This window comes from Globicephala melas, chromosome 15 (genome assembly GCF_963455315.2).
Source record: "Globicephala melas chromosome 15, mGloMel1.2, whole genome shotgun sequence".
In the NCBI taxonomy this organism is placed as follows: domain Eukaryota; kingdom Metazoa; phylum Chordata; class Mammalia; order Artiodactyla; family Delphinidae; genus Globicephala; species Globicephala melas.
The window spans coordinates 16,510,988-16,533,084 of NC_083328.1; the positions used below are offsets into that span (position 1 = coordinate 16,510,988).

Genomic DNA, 22,097 nt, shown 5'->3' on the forward strand with positions numbered 1-22,097 from the left:
CGGCCTCTCCCGTTGCGGAGCACAGGCTCCGGACGCGCAGGCTCAGCGGCCATGGCACACGGGCCTAGCTGCTCCGCGGCACGTGGGATCTTCCCGGACCGGGGCACGAACCCGCGTCCTCTGCATCGGCAGGCGGACTCTCACCCACTGCACCACCAGGGAAGCTCCAGCTCCATTTTTATATTCCTCATCCTCACCAGTGTGTACAAACGACACAAGGCAAACAAACTAGCTTTCTATTCACAGAACAGTTTATTGACCTACCTCACCTGGCCGGCCACGTGGCCCTCTGGCCAGGGGAAGTGTCAGTCTAGCCGCAACTCGGCTGGGCTGCAGGCTCTGCCCTGAGAAGGGGGCACGAGAGGCAGGAAAGAACACTGGCCAGGGCAGCCACACAAGACAGCCCCAGCAGAGGTCCAGACTCAGCTCCACTTGATGTTCTTGTCCGCCTCAGTCATGGCTGGCGTGTCAGTGACGAGGCCAGTGCCGATGGTCCGGTTGCCATCTCGCAGGGTGAAACGGTGGCCTTTTTCTAAGATCATTGGCTGCCGCAGGATTAGGGTGAGCTTCAGGTCCTCCCCGGGCATGGCAAGCTCCTGGAGGGCAGAGACAAGGACCACTCATGTTCTTCAGGGTGCCTCCATTCCCTATTTGCTACCAACGAGGTTAAAGGTATGGGAAAATGAAGCAGGGTGACGATTCCTTCTGGGGATACCTTCATCCCAGCCGTTAGGCACATGCAAACAGCATACGCAAAGGCAGGAAAGGACTGGTGATTAGTGTTGCTAACATTTTTCTTGAGAAAAAAATGTTTAGGGAATTTTGGGTTATACAAGTTTCTTAGTTACAGGGCTTCTCTGAGCCCTTATGTAAAATACACTGGAACTCTCAACCACAGGAACTTTTCTGGGAAATCTTTGTGGGTAAATGCTACCAAAGCTAAGGAATACTGGATGAGGACTCATTCCCCCTAAATCCACTGATCCAGGCCCTTCCGTCACCAGTTCCACCTGCATCATCAGCCAGCTTCTCTTTAGGAGGGAAAAGTCCCCCACGCCGTCATATACATCGTACCTTCCCTGGAGGCAGGACAACCCGACAGGCCATGTCCCAAGTCAGGGAGAACATGACAGGCATGAAGTGGGATACAAAGGGCTTGTGGCGGCCACCCTCCTCCTTACTGAGAATGTACACCTGTGAGAGAAAACGACGGTGGAGCTGGGCGTGGCTGGAAGCACCGAGCCTCTCCACAGTGCCTGCCCACCATCGCAGGGAGCCCTCACCTGTGCCTCCACCTTCTGGTGGGGCTGGATGGAACCTGGCTTGGCCATGACCAGGCCACGCCTCAGGTCCTCCCGCTTCAAGCCGCGGACCAGGGCCCCAAGGTTGTCGCCTGCCTCTGCCCTCTCCAGGCTCTTGTGGAACATCTCGATTCCTAGGAGGGAGGAGGGTGTGGGGCAGAGGGAAGGCACAAGGGGTCTGCGAGGGGAGGGGTAATCCTGGAGCCCCTGTGTCCCAAGGCTTCCTTCTGTACCTGTCACCACACTGCGAATATTCTTGCTATGTCCCAGGAACTCACACTCATCTCCCCTCTTCAAAATGCCACGCTCTAGTGTGCCTGTCACCACCGTGCCCCGGCCTGGGAGAAACAGGACAGGATATCAGGGATCCCGGGTGAAGCTTCTGTGAGGGGAAGGGAGTGCAAATGAGCAGGGTCCTCACCGGGGATAGAGTACACTGACTCTACAGGCAGCAGGAAAGGCTTCTCCAGGTCCCGGGTGGGCACTGTGATGTGAGTGTCCACAGCATCCAGCAGCTTCTGCACAGACTTCAGGCCTAGCTCAGGGTCACGTTGCTATGAGCGGGAGGTGACAGGACGCTGAAACTTCCATTCTGCTCCTCTTACTTGCCAAGAGCCAGTCTCCAGACTCAGAGTAGAGCTCTGACACCCATCCAGCCCCATCCCCAGCCAGCAGCAGCTCCTGCCCGACCCCGCCCTCACCTCAAGGGCACAGAGGGCAGAGCCAACGATGATCGGAGTCTCCTCCCCTTTGTAGCCCAACTCAGTGAGCAGTTCCCTGATCTCCAGCTCCACCAGCTCCACCATCTCAGAGTCCTGCACAGCATCCGCCTTGTTCACATACACCACCACATGCTCTACTCCTATCTGTAGGTGGGGAAAGACATAGAGATGGTGTCCCGAGTGGCCCAACGCCGCGCCCCCTTCCTCCTTCCACCCGTACCCAGGCTCTGGGTACCTGTTTGGCCAGTAATAAGTGTTCTCGGGTCTGGGGCATGGGGCCATCGTTGGCTGCCACCACCAGGATGCAGCCGTCGAGGGGGGCTGTGCCTGTAATCATATTCTAGGGAGAGGAGAGGAGAGGAGAGGAAACACTCAGTGTAGGTCAGTGACCTCCTCAGCTCCCCAGCCACCTCCTTACCACCTGCTGTGACTGGCCAGGCCCACAGATCCATGATCTCAAAACCATACATCTCAAGTATCTTAACCTCCTCCCCACAAGCCTAACATTTTTCCCGAGGCGGGGGCAGTTCCAGGCCCTGTCCCCAGCAGCTCCCACCTTAACGTAGTCTGCATGACCGGGACAGTCAGTGTGGGCGTAGTGGCGCGCAGCGGTGCTGTACTCCACATGGGCGGCATTGATTGTGATACCTCGGGCTCGCTCCTCCGGGGCGTTGTCAATCTCCTCGTATTTCTTAAATTTGGCCCCACCTCCCTCGGCTAAAACTAACGGAAGGGAGGGAACACACATTTCAGCTAAAGTTCCACAGGTAGAGGAGGGGCTCAGGCCACACCCCTGGGCCCCTCCTACCTATACAAAGGACAGTCTGGGAGAAGCAGGCTTCCGAGACGCCCTCCTTCAACTCCTGGAGCAGAGGTAACTTCAGGTCAGAAAGAAAGGTTATAGGGCCTCAAGGGCCATCCCTGTGACTTCTCTAGGGTAACACCTCTGCTTACACGGCAGTCCCCAGGGCTGGAGGTAGGCCATTCGGGGTCCCCCAATTTATGCATCACAAACTTCTTCATGTCTACGGGAAATCTGTTTCCTGCATGCTGCAACCTACTGTCCGCCCGAGTTCCGGCGCCTGGGGTCACACTAAACACCTCTAGCAGCCTCTCCGCGGGTCCCACCTCCCTGGCTCCAGGTCCCGCCAGCAGAGCAGGCGCTGCCGGAAGCCTCCACCCCAACCCTGCTTACTTTTCGTGATGGCCGCGGTCAGTGTGGTCTTGCCGTGGTCTACATGGCCAATGGTACCCACGTTTACATGGGGCTTGTCGCGCACATAGATCTTCTTGGCCTCCACAGCCAGGCCGCGGCACAAGAGGGGCAATGCCGGGCCCTTCAGCGGCCGCAAAAGGCCCTTCAGCAGTGGGGTCGGGCCGGCGCCGAGACCTGCCGGGGCAGAGGCTTGGAGTCAGGGCGCTGGTCTGAGCCCGGCCGCTCCCGAAGAACCCACGTGAACCCGGGCCGCAATCGCCCCCCCCGCCCCCTCACCGCTGAAGAGGGGCGTCGCGCGCAGCACCGTCGAGGCCGCCATTGTGGTCGTACTGATGCCCGGACTAGTGTGTACCGGGCACTGGCGGCGGCGCATGCAGTAAGCAAAGGACAACTGTGGATGGAAGTCGCTTCCGGCGGAAGTGAGGGCCGAGAGGGCAAGTCTGGGAGTTTCTAGCCCCCAGTCTCTATGGCCCCGTCAACTTCCGGGCGCGGGACGTAAGACGTCCAGGAAGGTACTGATGGCTCTCGGCTGGGTGAGGGTAGAGAAGGTTTCCAAGGCGCCCTCGGGCCTCGCGGGCTCAGGGCCCACGCAGTTCTCTCTGGTGGCACCGGGGGGCGATGTGGAGCGTCCCACAGCGCACCTGCGCCCCGGAGGCTCATGGGCGTTGTAGTTCCCAGGGCGGCGAGCTGTGCTGGCACTTAGCGTGGGAGGGCGAGGCCAGGTCTGGAGGCGCGGTCCCGTCGTCCTTGAGGCAGAAGCGGTTGTCCCGGCGTGGATGATTCCGGAGCGTCCTGGCCCCGAACCCCGTGGAGTGCGACCCACTGCGCGGGTTTGGCGACAGATCTGGCGGCCGTGTGTCGCAGCTGGAGGTAGGACCAGGCCCTGCGGCCTGGCTGAGGAAGACCGTCCTGGGAATCTTTCGGAGGTGGGGCTCTAGTATGACCCATCTCTCCGCTAAGCCTTTGTTTTCTTATCTGTAAAATGGGAATAGTAGTATCTACTTCATAAGGAGATGCTGACATCTGGCTCTGAGAGGAAATGAGCTGGGCAAGAGACAGAAAAGGGCTCCAGAAGCCTCCAGGTCCCACAGTCTTTGACCCTCAAATACCCTCGCTCCTGGCTCACAGCCTGAGGCGACAAAGTTTGCCGTCCACCCTTGTGGACCCTCAGCAGCCCAGAGAGTAATTCCCTCGATCGTCTTTCCACCCACCCGATTTTATAGATGACCAGGTGAGAGACAAACTTCTAGTGCCTTTAAGGGCAGCCTGAGTCTTTCTTGTTCCCGCTGCGTCCCTGGCTCCTACCACGGGGCGGGGCACTCAGTGAGTACTCAATAAATGTCTGTTGACTGAATGAATGAGTGCAAGGATGACCTTTAACTTTCACATCCATCATCTCATCACCCTGGGATGATAATAGCAGCTGCTTAACCTTGATTGATGTTTCCGAAACGCATCAGAGCCTAAGGCTCAATTGACGGTGTCTGTTTCAAATAGATTCCTTAATTCCTCCCTTGGAGATTATGATTCAGTAGTGTCTGGGCATAGGCAAGGAAACTATATTTTTAACACACACAAACACCCTTGTTAAACTCAGAGGAGTTTGGGAAACTCAGAATTAGAGACTTTTATGGAACAGACGTTGTGGAAATGCTTCATATTGGTTCACATTCAATGCTCCCAGTGTTATCGTGTGTAATAGGAGCCATTATTTACCTCATTTTAACAATGAGAAAACTGAACATAGGGTGACCAAGGAGCCCAACACAGCTAACCTCCAAAAGAGTGTGCACTTAGCCACTGCACTGTACTATAATTTAACTGTCATTTTACAATGAGAAACTTGCTAAGAATTCTGTCCTCCTGGCCCTCCAAACCCATCAGCTCTGCTTACGAAGGGTTGGTACAGTATAAAAGGGTTCTCTTTGTCCCCAGCCTGTACCTCAGTCACTCCTGGGAATTTCCTAAGACACTATTGTCTGCCACCAGGATGTGAGATTTTGGGGGTTGGTACTTGAACTGATGCTTACTATTTTAGTGGTGCTGTATTTATTTTAATGTGTATTAGTTTGACAGAAAGACTGGCATTGTAAATATTGAGTTGAAAAAATGAATCAATTTGAAAAACAATACTTGGTAGGTAAAATGGGTGGTATGAATATATGGCAAATTTGGGGAGAGGTGAACATGAATGATTGAAATTTGCAAAACACAGTGCCCGGAAAAGAGTCCAAAGGGAGAGAATTTCTTGTAGAGCTATTGAGTGTAGCATCCTCTGTAATAGTCAGGAGTCTTGATTTACAGATAACAGAATTTACAGGGGCTGGTTTGAGAAGAAAGGGATTTGTTTAAAAGTGGTAGGCAGCTTGGGACTTCCCTGGTGGTCCAGTGGTTAAGAATCTGCCTTCCAGTGCAGGGGACGCAGGTTTGATCCCTTGTGAGGGAACTAATATCACACATGCTACGGGGCAACTAAGCCCGCGTGCCACAACTACTGAGCCCACGCACCACAACTAGAGAGAAGCCCGTGTGCCGCAGTGAAGAGCCCACTTGCCACAACAAAAGATCCCTCATGCTGCGACTAAAGGCCGATGCAGCCAAATAAACAAATCAATAAATAACAAAAAAAAGTGGTAGGCAGCTTATAGACTTGTGGGGCAGGCTGCAGAAATGGCTCCTAAGCCATAGAACTGATCTGATAAGAAAACCGCTGCTACTGCCACTGCCACCAAACACTAAATGCCAGAACTTAGACTTACCTGTAACAGTGACGGCTTATGGCACTGAAGCCGCTTTTGCATCAAGAAAGTGACCTTCTCTCTGGGCTTCCCTGGTGGCACAGTGGTTGAGAGTCTGCCTGCTCATGCAGGGGACATGGGTTCGTGCCCCGGTCTGGGAAGATCCCACATGCCACGGAGCGGCTGGGCCCGTGAGCCATGGCTGCTGAGCCTGCACGTCCGGAGCCTGTGCTCCGCAACGGGAGAGGCCACGACAGTGAGAGGCCCCCGTACCGCAAAAAAAAAAAGAAAGAAAGTGACCTTCTCTCCTCCCCCCAAAGCCAGGCAAATTCAAAGGCTCACGTGGATGTGTCTGGAGAAGTTTAGATCATCATATTCCAGTGTTCTTGTATCAGAGGAGGCTGAGGGATGTATTTTTCTAACTTTGTTGTAAGAACAAGACTGATAGCAGGGAATTTCTCCAGATGTCCAGCCATGCTTATGACCAATACCACAGTGAAAGAGCAGAATGAATACAAATACCCAGTACGTGGATACAGTAGCATAAATTTTGGCCTAGCCACTAGATGAAATGTTGGGCTCAGGGTTGCAGAGACAAGAGCCAGCCACCTGTGAAAATGCCTGTGAGCAGTGTTAAATGAAAGAAGTTTGGCCCCTATAAAAAAAAATAGTACGTGTACAAGGTGGGAGTGGGGACAAAGTGGAAAACAATTCTGATTTTAGGAGGCTGTAATTTGCTTGGAGAAGGAGAGATTTTTCTTGCAAACATTTCTTTTATGTGATTACAGTTAAAGAAGTTTTTTGTGCAGAATCTTGAACTCTTTAAAAAAGATGCTCTTGAAATCAAACGACCTTCTTGGTCTCCCCAGCAGTGCATTCATTCTGCTCTATGACAGACACTTTGAGCTCCCGCTTAACAACTATTTTTTCCATCTTCCTGCAGTCAGGACCCTGATTTTGTTCAGGTGGCCCTTTCCCCAGTTCCAGGAATAAATCCTGACAGGGCTAGCCCACTTCTGCTGGTCTTATTCTCCTTGCCAGGGGGTTTGTTTAGGGTTACGTGTGTGATTCCTTTGGGGCTAGTGATTGGTAAGAGGATATCTACCTTGGGGAGGGCTTCTAGGAGAGGATCCCTCACTTTTAAGGAGACACTGGTGAGATGGACATCCTTCAGATTCTGGAAGTTGTTGGGTCTGGATGGGAAGCCTGGAACTACTGTGCCCATCGTGCTCCCAGTCCATGATGAAGCCAAAATCCAGAAGAGGGCGAAGCGAAGAGGATCTTAGAAGTCTGGACTCCTCATGGTGTGAGATAACAAATGTCTTTATTGTTTAAGCCAGACTGTGTCAGAGTTGTCTCTTACTTGCAGCCAAATACACCCTAACAGATAAGTCTGCCTTACAGCACTTGGTACCCTGAGACATATTTCTTGGTTTCACTTGTCTGAGACTGAGTGACTTGAGTAGGGCAAGGACTGGGCTTCCTTTATCTCCGTATACTCTGTGCCTGGCCACAGTAGGCCTCTGTGCATGTTTACACTTGAACTGTATTAATGAGCCTTCCAAACCGAAGGGTGCTACCACTGTGATGCTATGAACCTAACATATCCAAAACCGGACTCTCTGTATTCTCCCACAGTCTCCCTACACATCCGAATAAATGACACCACCTTTCTCCTTTCCCCTTATCTGACATCTATCCGTTACCCAGTCCCACTTGTTCTGTCTCCAAAATAAGGCTCAGTGTGGCCACTTCTATCTCCACTGTCAATACTGTGGTTCAAACCGGGATCACCTCTCCCCTAGGTTACCTCATGACCTCTCCAGTGGGTTTCCCAGCTTCTGTCCTTATTCTCAATACCTGTCAAATCCATCCTCCACACAGCAGCCAGATCAATCTTTAAATGTGATTCAGAAATGAATCCTCCCTCAGTGACTCCTTATTACACTTAGAATAAAATCCAAACTCCTGCTTTAAAATGGCTGAACTGTATGGCAGGTGAATTATATCTCAATAAACCTACTATTAAAAAAAAAAACCCAGAGTCCTCCCTGTGGCCCACAAGATGCATGATCTGGCTTCTGCCCACCTCTTTGACTCCCATCTCAGTACTATTTTCCTCTCACTCTCTCCCAGCCACACTGGCCATCCTTCTGTTCCACAAACATCCACCATTGCTTCTACCTCAGGGTCTTTGCAAATGTTCTTCCCTCTCCCTGGAATGCTCTTCCCTGGAGATTTCCCCACAGCTTGTTCCTTCTCATCTTCCCACCTCAGATGTCACCTCTTCTGTCACTCTCTTATCAATGGTCCTCTTTGATTTTCTTCATAGCATCTAAATATCCAAAATTATCTCAGTAGTTTGCTTGTTTTGGGGGTTTGGTTTTTTGATTTTTTTTTTTTTCTGTCTCATCAGCTGCTGACAGTAAGAACTTATTTTTCACTCTAGGAACAGTGCCTAATGCTTAGGTGAAGAAGTATTTGTTGAAAGAAGAATTTGTTGAATAATTTCAGTTGAGCGTTCAGTTAAGCACTGTGTTGGGCTTAAGTTTCTCGATGTCTTCGATGGAAGGCAAATTCTGTATTCACGTTCATTTAAAAAATAAAGGTGAGTCACTGGAACTTCTGGGGCTTCTGCTTTATTATCTGTAAAGTGGGGATGAGTGAAGAGGTTAAACCTGATGATCTCTAAGACCTTTTGTAGCTCTAACTTCTAAAAGGAGATGGGGTCTGCTATAATTGAAATAGGTTCTGGGGTGACCCACAATTTAGTGGCAAATTGGGGACTAGGACCCAGAGCCTTGTTGTTGGTGTCACTCAACAAACTTATTGGAAGCTCAAGGGCATCCTTCACTCTTCCCCACCAGCCAGCCTGGCAGTGTCTCCTCAGAAATCTTTCTGGACGTTCTCCTTGGAACTAACCGCACTGCACTGCCTTGGCCAGGTCAGCCTCAGCCCTCTCCTGGACCACTGCCCCCGTCTCCTCTCTGCATCCAGTCCTAGCCCTCCCATACTGGCCCTGGATGCCCTTCCAAACGCAGAACGCTTATCACACTCATGTCACTCAGATGTGACTGGAGACATTCCAGTTGGAAACACTTTGTGAATGTCACACAAAAACTCCTAAGTAAAAGGCACTTGAGTGGCAACCTAGGTGTGTTAGTCATGCATGGCTTCCTAGAGGAGGCTACACTTTGAAGCCTGAAACCAGAGGGAGGAAGATTGGCAGAATTAGGGGAAATGGTGCGTGCAGTAGCAGAGGCAGAACCTGAGTAAAGGTGGAGTTCTTCAGCTGTCAGAATGTCCTGATTGAGCAAAGCATGATTTGCTTGGAGGGTAGGAGGTTCTGGTCAAAGCACCAAGGTTGAATTTGACATCCCAGAAAATAGGACAAAATAAGAGAAATTTCCATCTCTTGGGGTGGGGGAGGGTCAAGATGACCTCCAGAAGAAGCCCACAAGCAACCACTTCCCCTTCAGTCAGAGACTCCAGTTTTCCTTTGAAGAGCCAGCCTCCGCCATGCTCAGTCCATGGAGTTTGATTGGAGCTGAGCCCATCCCAACCTCAGGTGATAGGTCCGTGATCCAGTGTTTACCAGTCAGCATAATCTATTTCTCATAGTCACAAGTGTCTGTTCAGCGTTAGTATTCTGTTTCAACCCTCACTGGTGTACTGAAGTGCAGTTCTGGCACTGACTGCCCAGAGTTAGCACAGGCCCTGCAAGTTAAGGGCTCACTCCTTCACAAGACCGCACCCACTTCAGATGCCACCTGCAAGTGGGGTCCCCCAGCCATCTCTACTTCTGGTCAACTGCCTACGGATCTGGGAGTTTCCCATGACCCCCGTCAGGTTTGATAATTTACTAGAACAACTCAGAATGCAGGAAGGCACTATACTTACGATTACAATTATGATTACATTTTATAATAAAGGATACAAGTCAGGAACAGCTAAATGAAGAGCTACGTAGGGAGAGGTCCAGGAGGGTCCACAGAGACATAGAATCTGGGCACATCACCCCCACCCCCCCGACACGTCAGTGTATTCACCCACCAGGAAGCCCCACTGAGCTTCAGTGTCCAAAGTTTTTATTAGGGGTTTCATTACTTAGGCATGATTGATTAAATCACTGTCATGTGACTGAACTCAATCTCCAAGTCCCCTCCCCTCCCTGGAGGTCAAACTGGCTCAAAATCCCAACCGTCTAATCACAAAGTTGGTGTTTCTGGTGACCCCATCCTGAAGCTATGAGGGGCTTGCCATTAGTCAGCTTGTCAGCAGAAACTCGGGTGTGACCTGAGGGGCTCACGAATAACAGGCACATCTGTCACTGAGGAAATTCCAAGTATTTTAAAAGCTCTGTGCCAGGAACATGGGACAAAGACCAAATTCTTTATTATACGATAGATAGGCATTGGGTGACCTAAGCTGAGATGATGAGACACAACCCTATTGCACTCGCTGGAATTACTGGGAAAGCTATGATCTTCTTCTGCTAGGATTATGAAGCTGGTAGAGTGTAAGCTTGGAATTCTGGTGGCCATCTTGCTATCTATGAGGGGAAAACCTGCCTGAGGAGGAAGACAGTCCAGAGGAAAGCAGAGCTAAGAGACAGAGAGCAAGTTCAGATGGACATCGTTTGAGCCTGTGGCTGGCTCCAGCCATGCCTAACATCATTCTACCTCTGGTTTTTAAATTCTGTAAACCAATAAACTCCCCCTCTTTTCATGTTTAAACTACTTAAACGGGGTGGGGGGGTGTTCCTATTACTTGTAACTGAAAGAATCCTGAGTATTACATCCCCTGTTCGTAAGGAGGAAGAAGTGTTTTCCCTTTCATATTAATACCTTGGCTTAACCTGGGCCCTGGATCCATCCTTCCCACCTTCCCCAAACTTCACTCCTTCAATTACCATCCTTTCTACTGGCTCCTTTCCCCTAGGACTTCAGACATAATCAGGTTTCCCTCAGGATTGAAACAAACAAGCAAACCTTTCCACCCTCTAAAATTGCAGCCCTCCGTATCTCTCTCCTTCCCTTTTTGGCCAAATTGTAGGGCAGCTCTAAGCATTCCTCCTCCCACGTGTTCACCTTCCATTCATTCCTCAGTCCACTACCATTGGCTTCTGCTTCCTTTTCACTTCCCTAAAGATACTCTCAACAAAGTGACCAAGGAATCTAAGTCAGTGTATTCTATAGGAGACAATGACAGTGCCCAGTACCATGGATCCCTCTTTTGTCATTTGTGTGTGAAGTGTTTGCCCAATCCCCCCCCACACACACACACTGTATTCCCACACCCCCTGGTCTTTGGTGTGTGGTTTTTCTTCCAAATAATTAGACCTTCCAGATTTTTTTTTTTTTTTGAGTACTGTCCTCAGGCTACTGGAGTCTTTGCTTTGACGAAGTGCCTGAGAATTGACATCTCCCAGGGGAAGCCCTAGTCTACAGCTGAGGGATGTTGGTATATGAAAGGCCCAGCTCCCTTGTTTCTGGATAAATCTGAGGGACAACTTACATCCAGGGCTCCCTTGAGGGAGGAATCAAGCTGAACTACTCTCTTCCTGAGATCACATGTTTGCTTGGTTTCCTCTCCTGCTTCTCCCACTCCTTTACTAGTTTCTCCTGGTAGCACTTTTTAAATAAATCACTTGCACAAAAATTCTCATCGCAGAGTATGCTTCTGGAAAATCTTACCCAAGACAACATCTCAGCACTTTGTACTTCTCTTTCTTTGCCTGCCTGTTACATGTGGCTTTCCCCCCAGAATTAGATTTCAGGCTCTCTTCTCTCTACATATATTACTGGGATGATCTCATTCGTGTCCATGGCTTTAACCACTCCTCATGTCTGATCACGACCACACTACCTTGTGCAGCTGAGGCTGTAGAGCCATCTCTGCTGGACAGCTCCACCTAGTTGCCTACAGGCACCTCTTACACCAATACAGTAGTCATTAGGCACATGTGGCTATTTTAATTAATTAAAATGAAAACTTCGGTTCCGGGAATTCCCTGGCGGTCCAGTGGCTAGGAGTTGACGCTTTCACTGCCATGGCCCAGGTTCAATCCCTGGTCAGGGAGCTAAGATCCTGCAAGCCGTGCAGCATGGCACAAAAAAAAAGAAAAAGAAAAGAAAACTTCAGTTCCTTAGTCACATTAGCCACATTTCAAGTGCTTAAAAGCTACATGTGGCTAGTGCCTACCAAACTAGGCAGTACTAATACAGAACATTTCAGTCATTGCAGAAAGTTTTATTGGACAGCTTAGACACATTTCCAAACCAAACCCATCATCACCAGCCCCTTACCTTTCTGTATTCCTCACCTTTTCTCTCTCCTGGACAAGGATGGGCCAACTACAGAGAAAGGGTATTAAGAGTATCAGGGAGGAGTGGGGGGTGATCACGGAACTAGAGGCCTTTCCATTGACATCTTTTTCTGAACTGGAAGATGGAATTGACAAAGACGGTGATGAAGACCTTAACAAAGGCCATCTGGGAGCTGATGTTAATTTGGTTAGATCTGGGGTAGAGATGGGGACAAAGGCTGGTTAGGCCAGAACTTGCCCTTCCACAATGATTTTTTCCAACTCCATACAGTAGCCTCAGCCTCAAACATCCTTGTGTGAGTCAGGGCATTTATCCATCTCCAATCTCGTGGGTCACGAGGCCTTTGGGTTTCAGGATAAGCACATGATCCAAGCCAATCAGCTAAAGTCAGTTCTGGAAATTTTACTGCAAATCTCAGAGAAAAAGACATGCTCCTACGAGAGTTGCTAAGCTACTGGGACTTAAGTTTGGAGCTATGGAAATCCATTTTGCCACTAAGAGAGGCATGGGGAGAGCTCAGCCTAGAGGTGAAGCACAGGTTCCCAATATCTTTTGGCCCTTTTATTTAGCTGTTCCTGAAGAAGCTTGATCCATTCTTTTCAATGGCTTGAGCCAAAAGACTCCCTTATTGCTTAGGCCAGTTGGAGCTGGGTCAGTGAGAGGCCTGATCGATTAGGATCTCATCGTGCTCATGATTTCGACTGCCCTCTACTACACCTTAATGAGTCTCAATTTCTGTATCTGGCCTTGATGTCTCTCCTCAGCTCCAGACTGTATGTCCACCTGCCTCCTGACGTCCCACAGACATGCACCAAACTGACCTCATTATTCCTGCCCCCACAACCTTTATTTCCCAGTTCAGAGCTGGAACCTCCTAGAACCTCCAGTACTTTCCTCAGAGAAGCCAAGGTCGTAAGTTCAGGCTCCGCCTCCTCGCAGGGCCTCATCAAGGTCACCCGCATCTTCCCTCCCCCAGCTCTTTGGGGGCGGTGTCCTCGAACCCGTCTGCAGCCCGGCTGGGCGCTCTAGGCTACAGCAGGCCCTTCAAAAAGCCTTCTCAACTCGCTGGTTTCCGGTACCGGTGGCTCCTCTAGCCTTCATCAGGGCCTCGGGATTCTATTCCCCTAAGGTGCCTTCTCTATGGTTGACTGCTCCCTACTGTCCCGACTTTCCTCTGGGAGGACGCTCTGGTGGGACCCAACCCCGTCCTATGGCTGCTTCTGCGGTCCCTTTTAGGCGCAACTGGAGAAGTCACTGAGCACTCCGAGACTCCCACCTTCTCAACTCTGGAAGGGTGGCACGGAATGGGAGGATGGCGGAAGTGAGTGTGAACGTGCCCTTCCTTCTCCTCGGTCTTCTCTATGGTCACTTCCTTCGGTGACGGGAAAAAGGGGGTCCCGGCGCCTGCGCAGAACCGGGCTGGGAGCTAGTCGCGGAGGCGGGGGGTGGGGCAGGGAGCGGGAGCTGCCGCCGCCGCCGGAGCTAACCGCGGGGACCGAGATGCAGGTGGGACCGGAACCGGAACCCCCCTCTTCAAGTCCCTCTTCCCTCTCCGCGACCCGGCGCCTGCGAGGAGCCTTGGGTGGGGGCGGGCGTGGGGGGCTAGAGGCAGGAGGGGCGCCCGGCCCCGGAGAGTGCAGCAGAGCGGGCTGCTTCCCTGGAGGCTGCGGCCCCGGGGAATGGGCGGGTAGAGGGTGTCCAGGGAGGAGGGTCGGGTCGGAGTGGGTTGACCACCGGGTCCGGAGGGTCCGAGCCAGGAGCGGAGCCTGCACGCTCCACCACCCGCCCTTCGGGAAATATCAGAACTGAGCCGAGAGGCAGGTGCACTGGGAAAAGGTGCCTGAGTCCTACTTGGCAGAAGAGAAATTGAGTCACCAGCTCAGGAGCCGCAGGGTCAGCGGGCCTGAAGGGGGCTGGGTCTGCCTGTGGTGCAGCGGGTTGGGTCGGCCGGTGTGAGCTGAGGTGGCCTCTGCTTGGAGATTGGTCTCTCTGCTGTGTCTGCACCTCTTGGCTCGGTTCCCCCGTGCTCCATGACTCTTTCATCTCCTGGCGTCTTCTCGTTGGTTTGGAATTGTCCCTATGGTTGGAGCCATCTGAGTGTGTAGGGTCTAGGTCAAGGAGAAAGGGGAGGGGGCGCTGACCGCGGGTCTGAGCAGGAGTCTGGGGTTTGGGGAGATTTGCCTGAACTGCTTTCACCCCATTCTTGGTGCCAGTCATCTCCCAGTATAATATGGGGGAGGAACACTAACAGAAGAGCCATGGGTTGTAAATTCCATGCCCAGCTCTGCCACTTGCTAGTTGTAAGACGTTGGGAAGGCTCTTCCTTTCGCTGATTTCTCTTTGAGAAAATTGGAACCCATAAAGATAGTAATAACGGCAAGTCATTTATTGTGTGCTTACTTTGTGTCAAGCAGGGACATGTTCTGTTTAATTCTCCCAACAATTTTAGGGGTTAGAGATCATTAGCTCTGTTTTATAGATACGAAAACTGAAGCTCGGAGAGGACATGCAATTTGTTCACGATCACACAGCTAATAGGTGGCAGAGATGGAATTTCATCCTAAGCCTAACTCCAGAACCTGTGGCCTTAACCATCAGGCTAACCAGCCTTTAGGGCACGCTCCCCTGTGAGAGAAGAGGGAGGTGAAAAATCCAAGGCCCCAGCTTCCTGTTATATTTTATTTACTTTGGGGCCAGCAGAGACTTGCCCGGACCCAACCCACAGTCTGTCCTCACCTGGTGCTGCTGCCTCTGGGCCCCCGCCTGGAGGGGCACCAAAGAAGTGGGCTCTGGGCATTCCAAGCCTCCTTGACAACAGTGCTTGGGTGCTGGGCCCTGGGGTCGGCTTTCAAGACAGTTGTTTGAATCGGTCATCCATCCATCCTCCTTAATGAGCAGCCTCCCTCCTCAGAGATGGACCTCGGGAGTGCATGAGGCAGGGTCTCTAAGCTCTGCAGGCCTAGCTCCCCTGAGAGCTGGGGCAGTGAGGGGCGGTGACTGAGGCTGGTGCAGTCAGGACTGTGCGGTGGGAAGAACAGTAGACTTGGAGTTCTGAAACTTTTTCTGAGCTTCGGGTTCCTCATCTATTACAGAGGTTGTTAAAACCTCTCGCGGGGAAAGGTAAGAACGGCACATGGGAGGCACGTAATAAATATTGAAGGATGGTTTTAGAGAAGGGAGGTGACGTGGACGAGTACCTTTTAGAGGAAGGTGCTGCACAGCCGTCCACCACACCTGGAGCTGAAGCCAGGGAGAGTGGACTGGGGAGGCAGCAGAGTGGGTGCAGGCTAGACCTGGGAGTGGTGGGGCACGAGGATCTGGGGAAGGGAAGGGTGGCAGCGTGGTGTTCAGCCCCGTTGCTCTCTTGAGGAGTCTAGACCAGAGGAGGGAGTCTGGCTCGGGGTGGGGCTCTGGCCCCGGTCCCACCTCAGCAGTGACTCGATGTATGTGCCTCTTCCTTCTGCAGCTGCTGCCGCTCACCCTGTGTCTTCTGGCTGCTTCCCTCTTTGCTGCCCCTCCCCACAGGCTCCCCCTCTCCACCTCCTGGGGGCCATCATGAATGGTGCCCCTTCCCCGGAGGATGGGACCTCGCCCTCCCCTCCCCCCTTGCCCCCACCCCCTCCCCCGAGTTGGCGGGAGTTCTGCGAGTCCCACGCCCGGGCGGCTGCCCTGGATTTTGCCCGCCGTTTTCGCCTCTACCTGGCCTCCCACCCCCAATACGCAGGGCCTGGGGCCGAGGCTGCCTTCTCCCGCCGTTTTGCTGAGCTCTTCCTGCAGCACTTTGAAGCCGAGGTGGCCCGGGCCTCCGGCTCCCTCTCGCCACCCATCCTGGCTCCTCTGAGTCCTGGTGTGGAGATCCCGCCACAGGACCTGTCCCTTGAGAGCTGCAGGGTGGGCGGGCCCCTGGCTGTGCTGGGCCCTTCTCGATCATCTGAGGACCTGGCCGGCCCCCTCCCTTCCTCAGTCTCTTCCTCTTCTACAACCTCCTCGAAGCCGAAGCTAAAGAAACGCTTCTCCCTCCGCTCAGTGGGTCGCTCGGTCCGTGGTTCAGTCCGCGGCATCCTGCAGTGGCGGGGGACTGGTGACCCTCCCTCCCCAGCGGGGCCCCTAGAGACCTCATCGGGCCCCCCAGTATTAGGTGGAAACAGCAATTCCAACTCCTCTGGCGGGGCTGGGACCATTGGTAGGGGACTGGTTAGCGATGGAACATCCCCTGGGGACAGATGGACTCACCGTTTTGAGAGGCTGAGACTCAGTCGGGGAGGGGGGACCTTGAAGGATGGAGGAGGCGTGGTGCAGAGGGAAGAGCTGCTGAGTTTCATGGGGGCTGAAGAGGCAGCCCCTGACCCAGCTGGAGTGGGCCGGGGAGGAGGGGCAGCGGGGCCTACCTCAGGGGGAGGAGGGCAACCTCAGTGGCAGAAGTGTCGCTTGCTGCTTCGAAGTGAAGGAGAAGGAGGAGGAGGAAGCCGTCTGGAGTTCTTTGTACCACCCAAGGTGAGGGCCAGAGGAGGAGGGTGGGTGACCGGGAGTGAGGGATTGAGCGCTGGGGACGTGGCCCACATGCCTAGCTTTGCTTACTTGGATTTTTAAAGCTAGCTCCTGACTCTGGGTTCCTAGTGTGGGCAGGACAGAGAAAGTAGTGCTATTTGTCTAACTCCCTTGGGGTGTGGAGGGAAAGATGAATCTCGAGGGAAAGGAAAGCTGGTCTCTGCACACCAAAAGTCTGGATCTTGTTCTCCCCCGACGTAGGCGTCTCGGCCTCGACTTAGCATTCCCTGCTCTGCGATCACCGACGTGCGGACAACCACAGCCCTGGAGATGCCTGACCGGGAGAACACGTTTGTGGTTAAGGTAGGAGCCCTGGGCTCCCCTGTCCACTTGGAGCACTCTTAGCACATTGAGGCAAGGGATACTGATGCAAGGAGGGGCACATATGCCAGGTACCTTGACCGTGTGTCCCTGGGGCGGCAGCTTTTCTGGGACGAGGGGTGAGAGGGAGGGTGTGCTTGTTCCTGTTGGGGGTGAATTAAGGCCTCGAGACCTGGAAGTGGCCTGTGGGCCTCCTCTTGTCCCCATAGGTGGAAGGCCCCTCGGAGTATATCCTGGAGACAGCTGATGCTCTACACGTGAAGGCCTGGGTGTCTGACATCCAAGAATGCCTGAGCCCAGGGTGAGGAGCCCGTCTTCTGTCACTGAGGGGACCAGGGGGTGAGGGTGGTGAGCAGCCTTTTGCCTCTCACCTGGTGACTTTCCTCCCAGCACCGTTTTCCCTGTCTCTGCAGACCCTGCCCTGCTACCAGTCCCCGCCCCATGACCCTCCCCCTGGCCCCTGGGACCTCATTCCTGACAAGGGAGAACACGGACAGCCTGGAGCTGCCCTGCCTGAATCACTCGGAGAGTCTGCCCAGCCAGGGGCTGCTGCTGGGGCCCAGCGAGAGCAGTGACCGCCTTTCGCAGGGTAAGGGTGGAGCCTTAGAGAGCTGTGAACCTCGGGACCCGCCACGCAAGAGCCCTGGCCATCAGGCCCAGCCCCTCTCTCCAGGCTCTGCTGTGCACCCCATGCCTGCTCCTCAGCTGCCACGACCAAATGTCTGACTTTTGTCCCCGAACGTGCCTGACCACAGTTTACAGTTTAGAACCATCACCATCACCAGCCCCACACGAACCCCAGGCCAGCTCCTCTCCAGCCTTCTATGCCCGGCCTTGTCCCCTTTTCTGGAAGCCTTATGCCAGCCACCACTCTGGCTAGAGGTAATGGTTCTCTTCTCCAGAGCTTCCAGAACGCTTTGTACATATCTTTGTTTTGTTCCTACTCTGCATCTCTGTGCACATGTTGACAGTACTAGATTTTCTTTTGACTCCCTACTTTTAAACACACGTGTATGCTGCCCACGTACATAAACACACAAAGATGTGTCTACCTGGCCCCAGCTCACCTTTCTAGACTCCACTACACCCTTTTTTTCGGATCCTCCATTCCGAGCTTCAGTTTCACTGTCCTAGCACACAGGCTGTATGCAATGAGTAAACAAATGAATTAAAGACTCTTAAGAGCCAGAACGGACCTTACAGGTCGTCCATTCCAATCTCCTCGTTTCTCAGGCAGCTAAGAGCAGAGAGGAGAAATGGCATTTCTGAGGGCATCTGAGAGTCACTGACAAAGACAGCGGCTATGCCAGCTTGTTGCCTGAACCATGGCACTCTGCACTCCGCATATTCCCATCCTTGGAGCACTGATTATGTACGACGTGCCTGTAGGCTCACGCCTGCCGCTCAGCAGACATTGAGGAGCGCCCCAGTACATCCTCGACCCTCTGTTAGGCTCTGGGGCAGGATGAGGAGCTCAGAGCTGCCCTGTGGGCTCACAGTCTAGCGGAGTTGGCAAGACATCACTCCCTCTAAAAAGCAGGACTCCCAAAAGGAGACCCTGTGCTTAGTGTCCTTTGAGCGGCACCAGCAGGAAGCCTCGGGAGCTCAGAGGAGGAAGAGAATCATGGGAGGTGGGATAGATGGGGAATTCTACACAGGCGAGGTGAGAAAAGAACGTGGCTTGGAGAAGCTAGGAGAGCAGAGACCTGAGATAGGGAGAGCCCCGGAGAGCTGGAAAAATTAGACGGGATAATTGGGTTAAAGCGGAGGACACGAGAATACAAGTTAATCTGAAGATCAGGTTGGTTAGGTTGGGAGGATTCACAGAAGGAGAATCTTTGATGCCTCTCAGAGTTGGGGGTTTTGTCCTGCAGGCAAAAAAAGGACCCCTTTTTAATGTGAAAATATTTGAGGGATTCTACCCACCCCCATCCCCACCTCTGCAACTATAGCTGTAATTTCAGCTGTTGATTCAGAAGAGATGTAGGCACATTAGGATTCTAGGACCTTGTTGGAATAACTGCAGTCCTTCAGCAATGCGTGAAGCATAAGTTAGGAGTCATTGATAACAATCAGGGCTCAGTGCCTGAAGAAAGATTCAGCATTTCAGCCAGCTGACCACCAGTGTACCCAGGGTAACCTGGCTGGTGGGGAAGTGGGCCAAGCAGACCAATCCTCCCAAAGAGTAGCTTCTCGAGCTCAATTTTGCCCTCCTCTTTTTTTTTTTTTTCCCAGGGGCATATGGGGGCCTCTCAGACCGCCCCTCGGCGTCCATCTCCCCCAGTTCCGCCTCCATTGCCGCCTCCCATTTTGACTCAATGGAACTGCTTCCCCCAGAGTTGCCCCCCCGTATCCCCATTGAAGAGGGACCCCCGGCAGGGACAGTTCATCCCCTCTCGGCCCCCTACCCACCCCTGGACACTCCGGAAACAGCCACAGGTACCAGAGGTGTGAGTGTGTGTCTGCCTCCAAGCCTGGTTGACCACCTGCCTGAAACTCTTGTCTTGGGATCCTGAGGGATCTGACCTGGGGGGCTGGTGGGGGAACAGATGGGGAGTGACATATGAGGGGAAAGCAAGGCTTGTCATTTCCCAGGATGAGGGAGGCTTCCCTGACACCTCAGTCTCCTTCCCTCTCTCTTTCCTGAAGGGTCGTTACTGTTCCAGGGAGAGCCAGAGGGAGGTGAGGGGGATCAGCCCCTCTCAGGGTATCCTTGGTTCCACGGGATGCTCTCTCGACTCAAGGCCGCCCAGTTAGTGCTGGCTGGAGGTACCGGCTCCCATGGCGTTTTCCTGGTACGTCAGAGTGAAACGAGACGGGGTGAATATGTCCTCACTTTCAACTTCCAGGGCAAGGCCAAGGTGAGTGAGGAGAAGGCTCCGCTGTAGGCAGTGGGCCTGCGGGTAGAGTGGGGAGCGCTGCCATCAGGGGAGAAGGGTTCTGTGACTGGCGGGGTTCGGGCTCCTGCTTTACCCCACTCATCCTGCCCTCAGCACCTGCGTCTCTCGCTGAATGAGGAAGGTCAGTGCCGGGTTCAGCACCTGTGGTTCCAGTCCATTTTTGATATGCTCGAGCATTTCCGGATGCACCCCATCCCTCTGGAGTCCGGAGGCTCCAGTGACGTTGTCCTTGTCAGCTATGTCGTGTCCTCCCAGCGACAGCAGGGTGAGCAGAGCAGGTCTGCAGGGGAGGAGGTGCCCGTGCACCCAAGAAGTGAGGAGGTGTGTGTGCCAGAAAGACGGGGCGGGGGGCTTGAGGAGGAGAGGCTTTGTCAGGGAGAGAGGGGTAGAGAAGCTTCCTGTGTGCTGGGTTTCTTGGGGAAAGGAGTACACGGGGATGTAGGAAGGCAGGGCGCTCCGTGCTGGAGCCGGGAGGAAGTGGAGAGCTGGGTTGGCGCATTCCCATTCCATCGGACCGTCTGTTCCATCGTTTGTCTGTCTCCTAGATCCATCCTCCCTGGCCTTGTCTTTGCCTTTCATCACAACCTTGCCTTGGGCCTGCCCTTCTTGGGGGTGCTCGGTCTGATCCCCCTCCCTCCTCCCTTGATGTCTGATGTCCCTGTCTGATCTCTCCCTTTTCCCCACCCCAACGTCCCATCTGTCCCCACGTTGCCCCTCCCCCCCCCCCAGGCCGGGAGCAGGCCGGGAGCCATGCAGGGGTGTGCGAGGGAGATCGATGCTACCCCGATGCCTCCTCCACCCTCATGCCCTTCGGAGCGAGTGACTGTGTGTAAGTGTGGTCCTCCTCTCACCGCCGCCCATGATCCATCTTCCATGGATGGGGGTTGCTCAGGAGATGGGATACGGGGGAGACAGCACATGGCTCCTGGGGGGATGAGTGAAGGGGGGGCTGCTACAAGAGCTCGCCTCCCTCCACAATCAGTCTGTCTTCTTACCATTCCTATCCAGAACCGAGCACCTCCCATGACCCACCCCAGCCCCCTGAACCCCCTTCATGGACAGATCCCCCACATCCTGGGGCAGAAGAGGCGTCGGGGGCGCCAGAAGTGGCGGCAGCAACAGCCGCAGCAGCCAAAGAGAGGCAAGAGAAAGAGAAAGCGGGCAGTGGAGGGGTCCAGGAAGAGCTGGTCCCCGTGGTTGAGCTGGTCCCCGTGGTTGAAATGGAAGAGGCCATAGCACCAGGCACGGAGGCCCAGGGAGGCGCTGGATCTAGTGGGGCCCCCGGGGTAACCCTGATGCTGCAGCTCCAGCAGTTACCACTAGGGGGCGATGGAGAAGAAGGGGGCCATCCCAGAGCCATAAATAACCAGTACTCCTTCGTGTGAGATACCCTACCCCACCCTTTCTCCACTCTTCTTGCTCCCCAGCCCTCAGTTCGTGGGATTGGGGCTGGGCAGGGACATAGAGGAGCAGTGGGAATCCCCTCCCCACATGCTTCGTGACCCTTGACGGCTAAGGGCATACATGTTGGTACAAAAAGGTTCAAGAGCCCTGCTAACTCCCCAGTTCATACACTACAGGTGCCCCGTCCCCTGGGCAGGGGATTCAGGCTCCATTACCTCCCCAAGGGGCTCTTATGGTCAGCCCCATCCCTGGGGGCCATTTCCCCATTAACCACTCCTCAGCCCAAGGAAGGGTGAGGGGGAAGGGCTGTCAGTTATATTAAGGTGGTTGTTCTTGTTGTTTTAAACAAAATGGAGAAGCATAAATAAATAAAAGGGTTTATCTCAGTTCCATCGTGATGGCTCTGACCAGTTTTTGCAGTGGGGACTGGGACAGGTGGGTCAGGAAGGCAGCCCACTCAGTGTTGCGAGCACCAGAGCTGAGAGACTGGAGGGCTGGGTCAGGTTGAGTCCCTGTTGCTCTCCAGACCTGTGCTTTCGGCCCATCACTCCTCGGGTGGCTGTCCTGTTTCTTGAGCGGTAAGTGCAGAGCCAAACGGTGCTTCTCGGGGTCTCCAGC

The 22,097-nt window shown here is 53.5% G+C and overlaps 2 protein-coding genes across 6 annotated transcripts; one reads left to right on the plus strand and one right to left on the minus strand.

The window, feature by feature from the left end:
* Positions 1–213: 213 nt before the first annotated feature.
* On the minus strand, positions 214–3,672 carry TUFM (Tu translation elongation factor, mitochondrial). Its single transcript, XM_030871641.3, has 10 exons — positions 3,516–3,672; positions 3,219–3,413; positions 2,580–2,746; positions 2,259–2,363; positions 2,003–2,167; positions 1,723–1,855; positions 1,535–1,639; positions 1,284–1,435; positions 1,075–1,194; positions 214–596 (listed from the first exon to the last, which is right to left on the minus strand). Exons 1-10 carry the CDS (start codon positions 3,610–3,612, stop codon positions 423–425), a joined length of 1,413 nt encoding a protein of 470 aa, XP_030727501.1. The 5' UTR covers positions 3,613–3,672; the 3' UTR covers positions 214–422.
* Positions 3,673–13,721: 10,049 nt separating this feature from the next.
* SH2B1 (SH2B adaptor protein 1) lies at positions 13,722–21,865 on the plus strand. 5 transcript variants are annotated; one of them, XM_060284340.2, is made up of 11 exons: positions 13,739–13,812; positions 15,399–15,426; positions 15,773–16,800; positions 17,056–17,157; positions 17,385–17,476; positions 17,589–17,764; positions 19,411–19,614; positions 19,825–20,036; positions 20,169–20,396; positions 20,805–20,904; positions 21,084–21,223. In XM_060284340.2, coding segments are annotated over exons 1-11 (2,178 nt in total). In that variant the 5' UTR covers positions 13,739–13,806; the 3' UTR covers positions 21,086–21,223. The 5 variants fall into 5 exon arrangements, with proteins under 5 accessions (XP_060140321.1, XP_060140323.2, XP_060140324.2 ...); XM_060284341.2 differs by having other exon boundaries at positions 13,740–13,812; positions 20,169–20,340; positions 21,084–21,248; XM_060284336.2 differs by lacking the exon at positions 20,805–20,904 and having other exon boundaries at positions 13,740–13,812; positions 21,084–21,444.
* Positions 21,866–22,097: the final 232 nt, after the last annotated feature.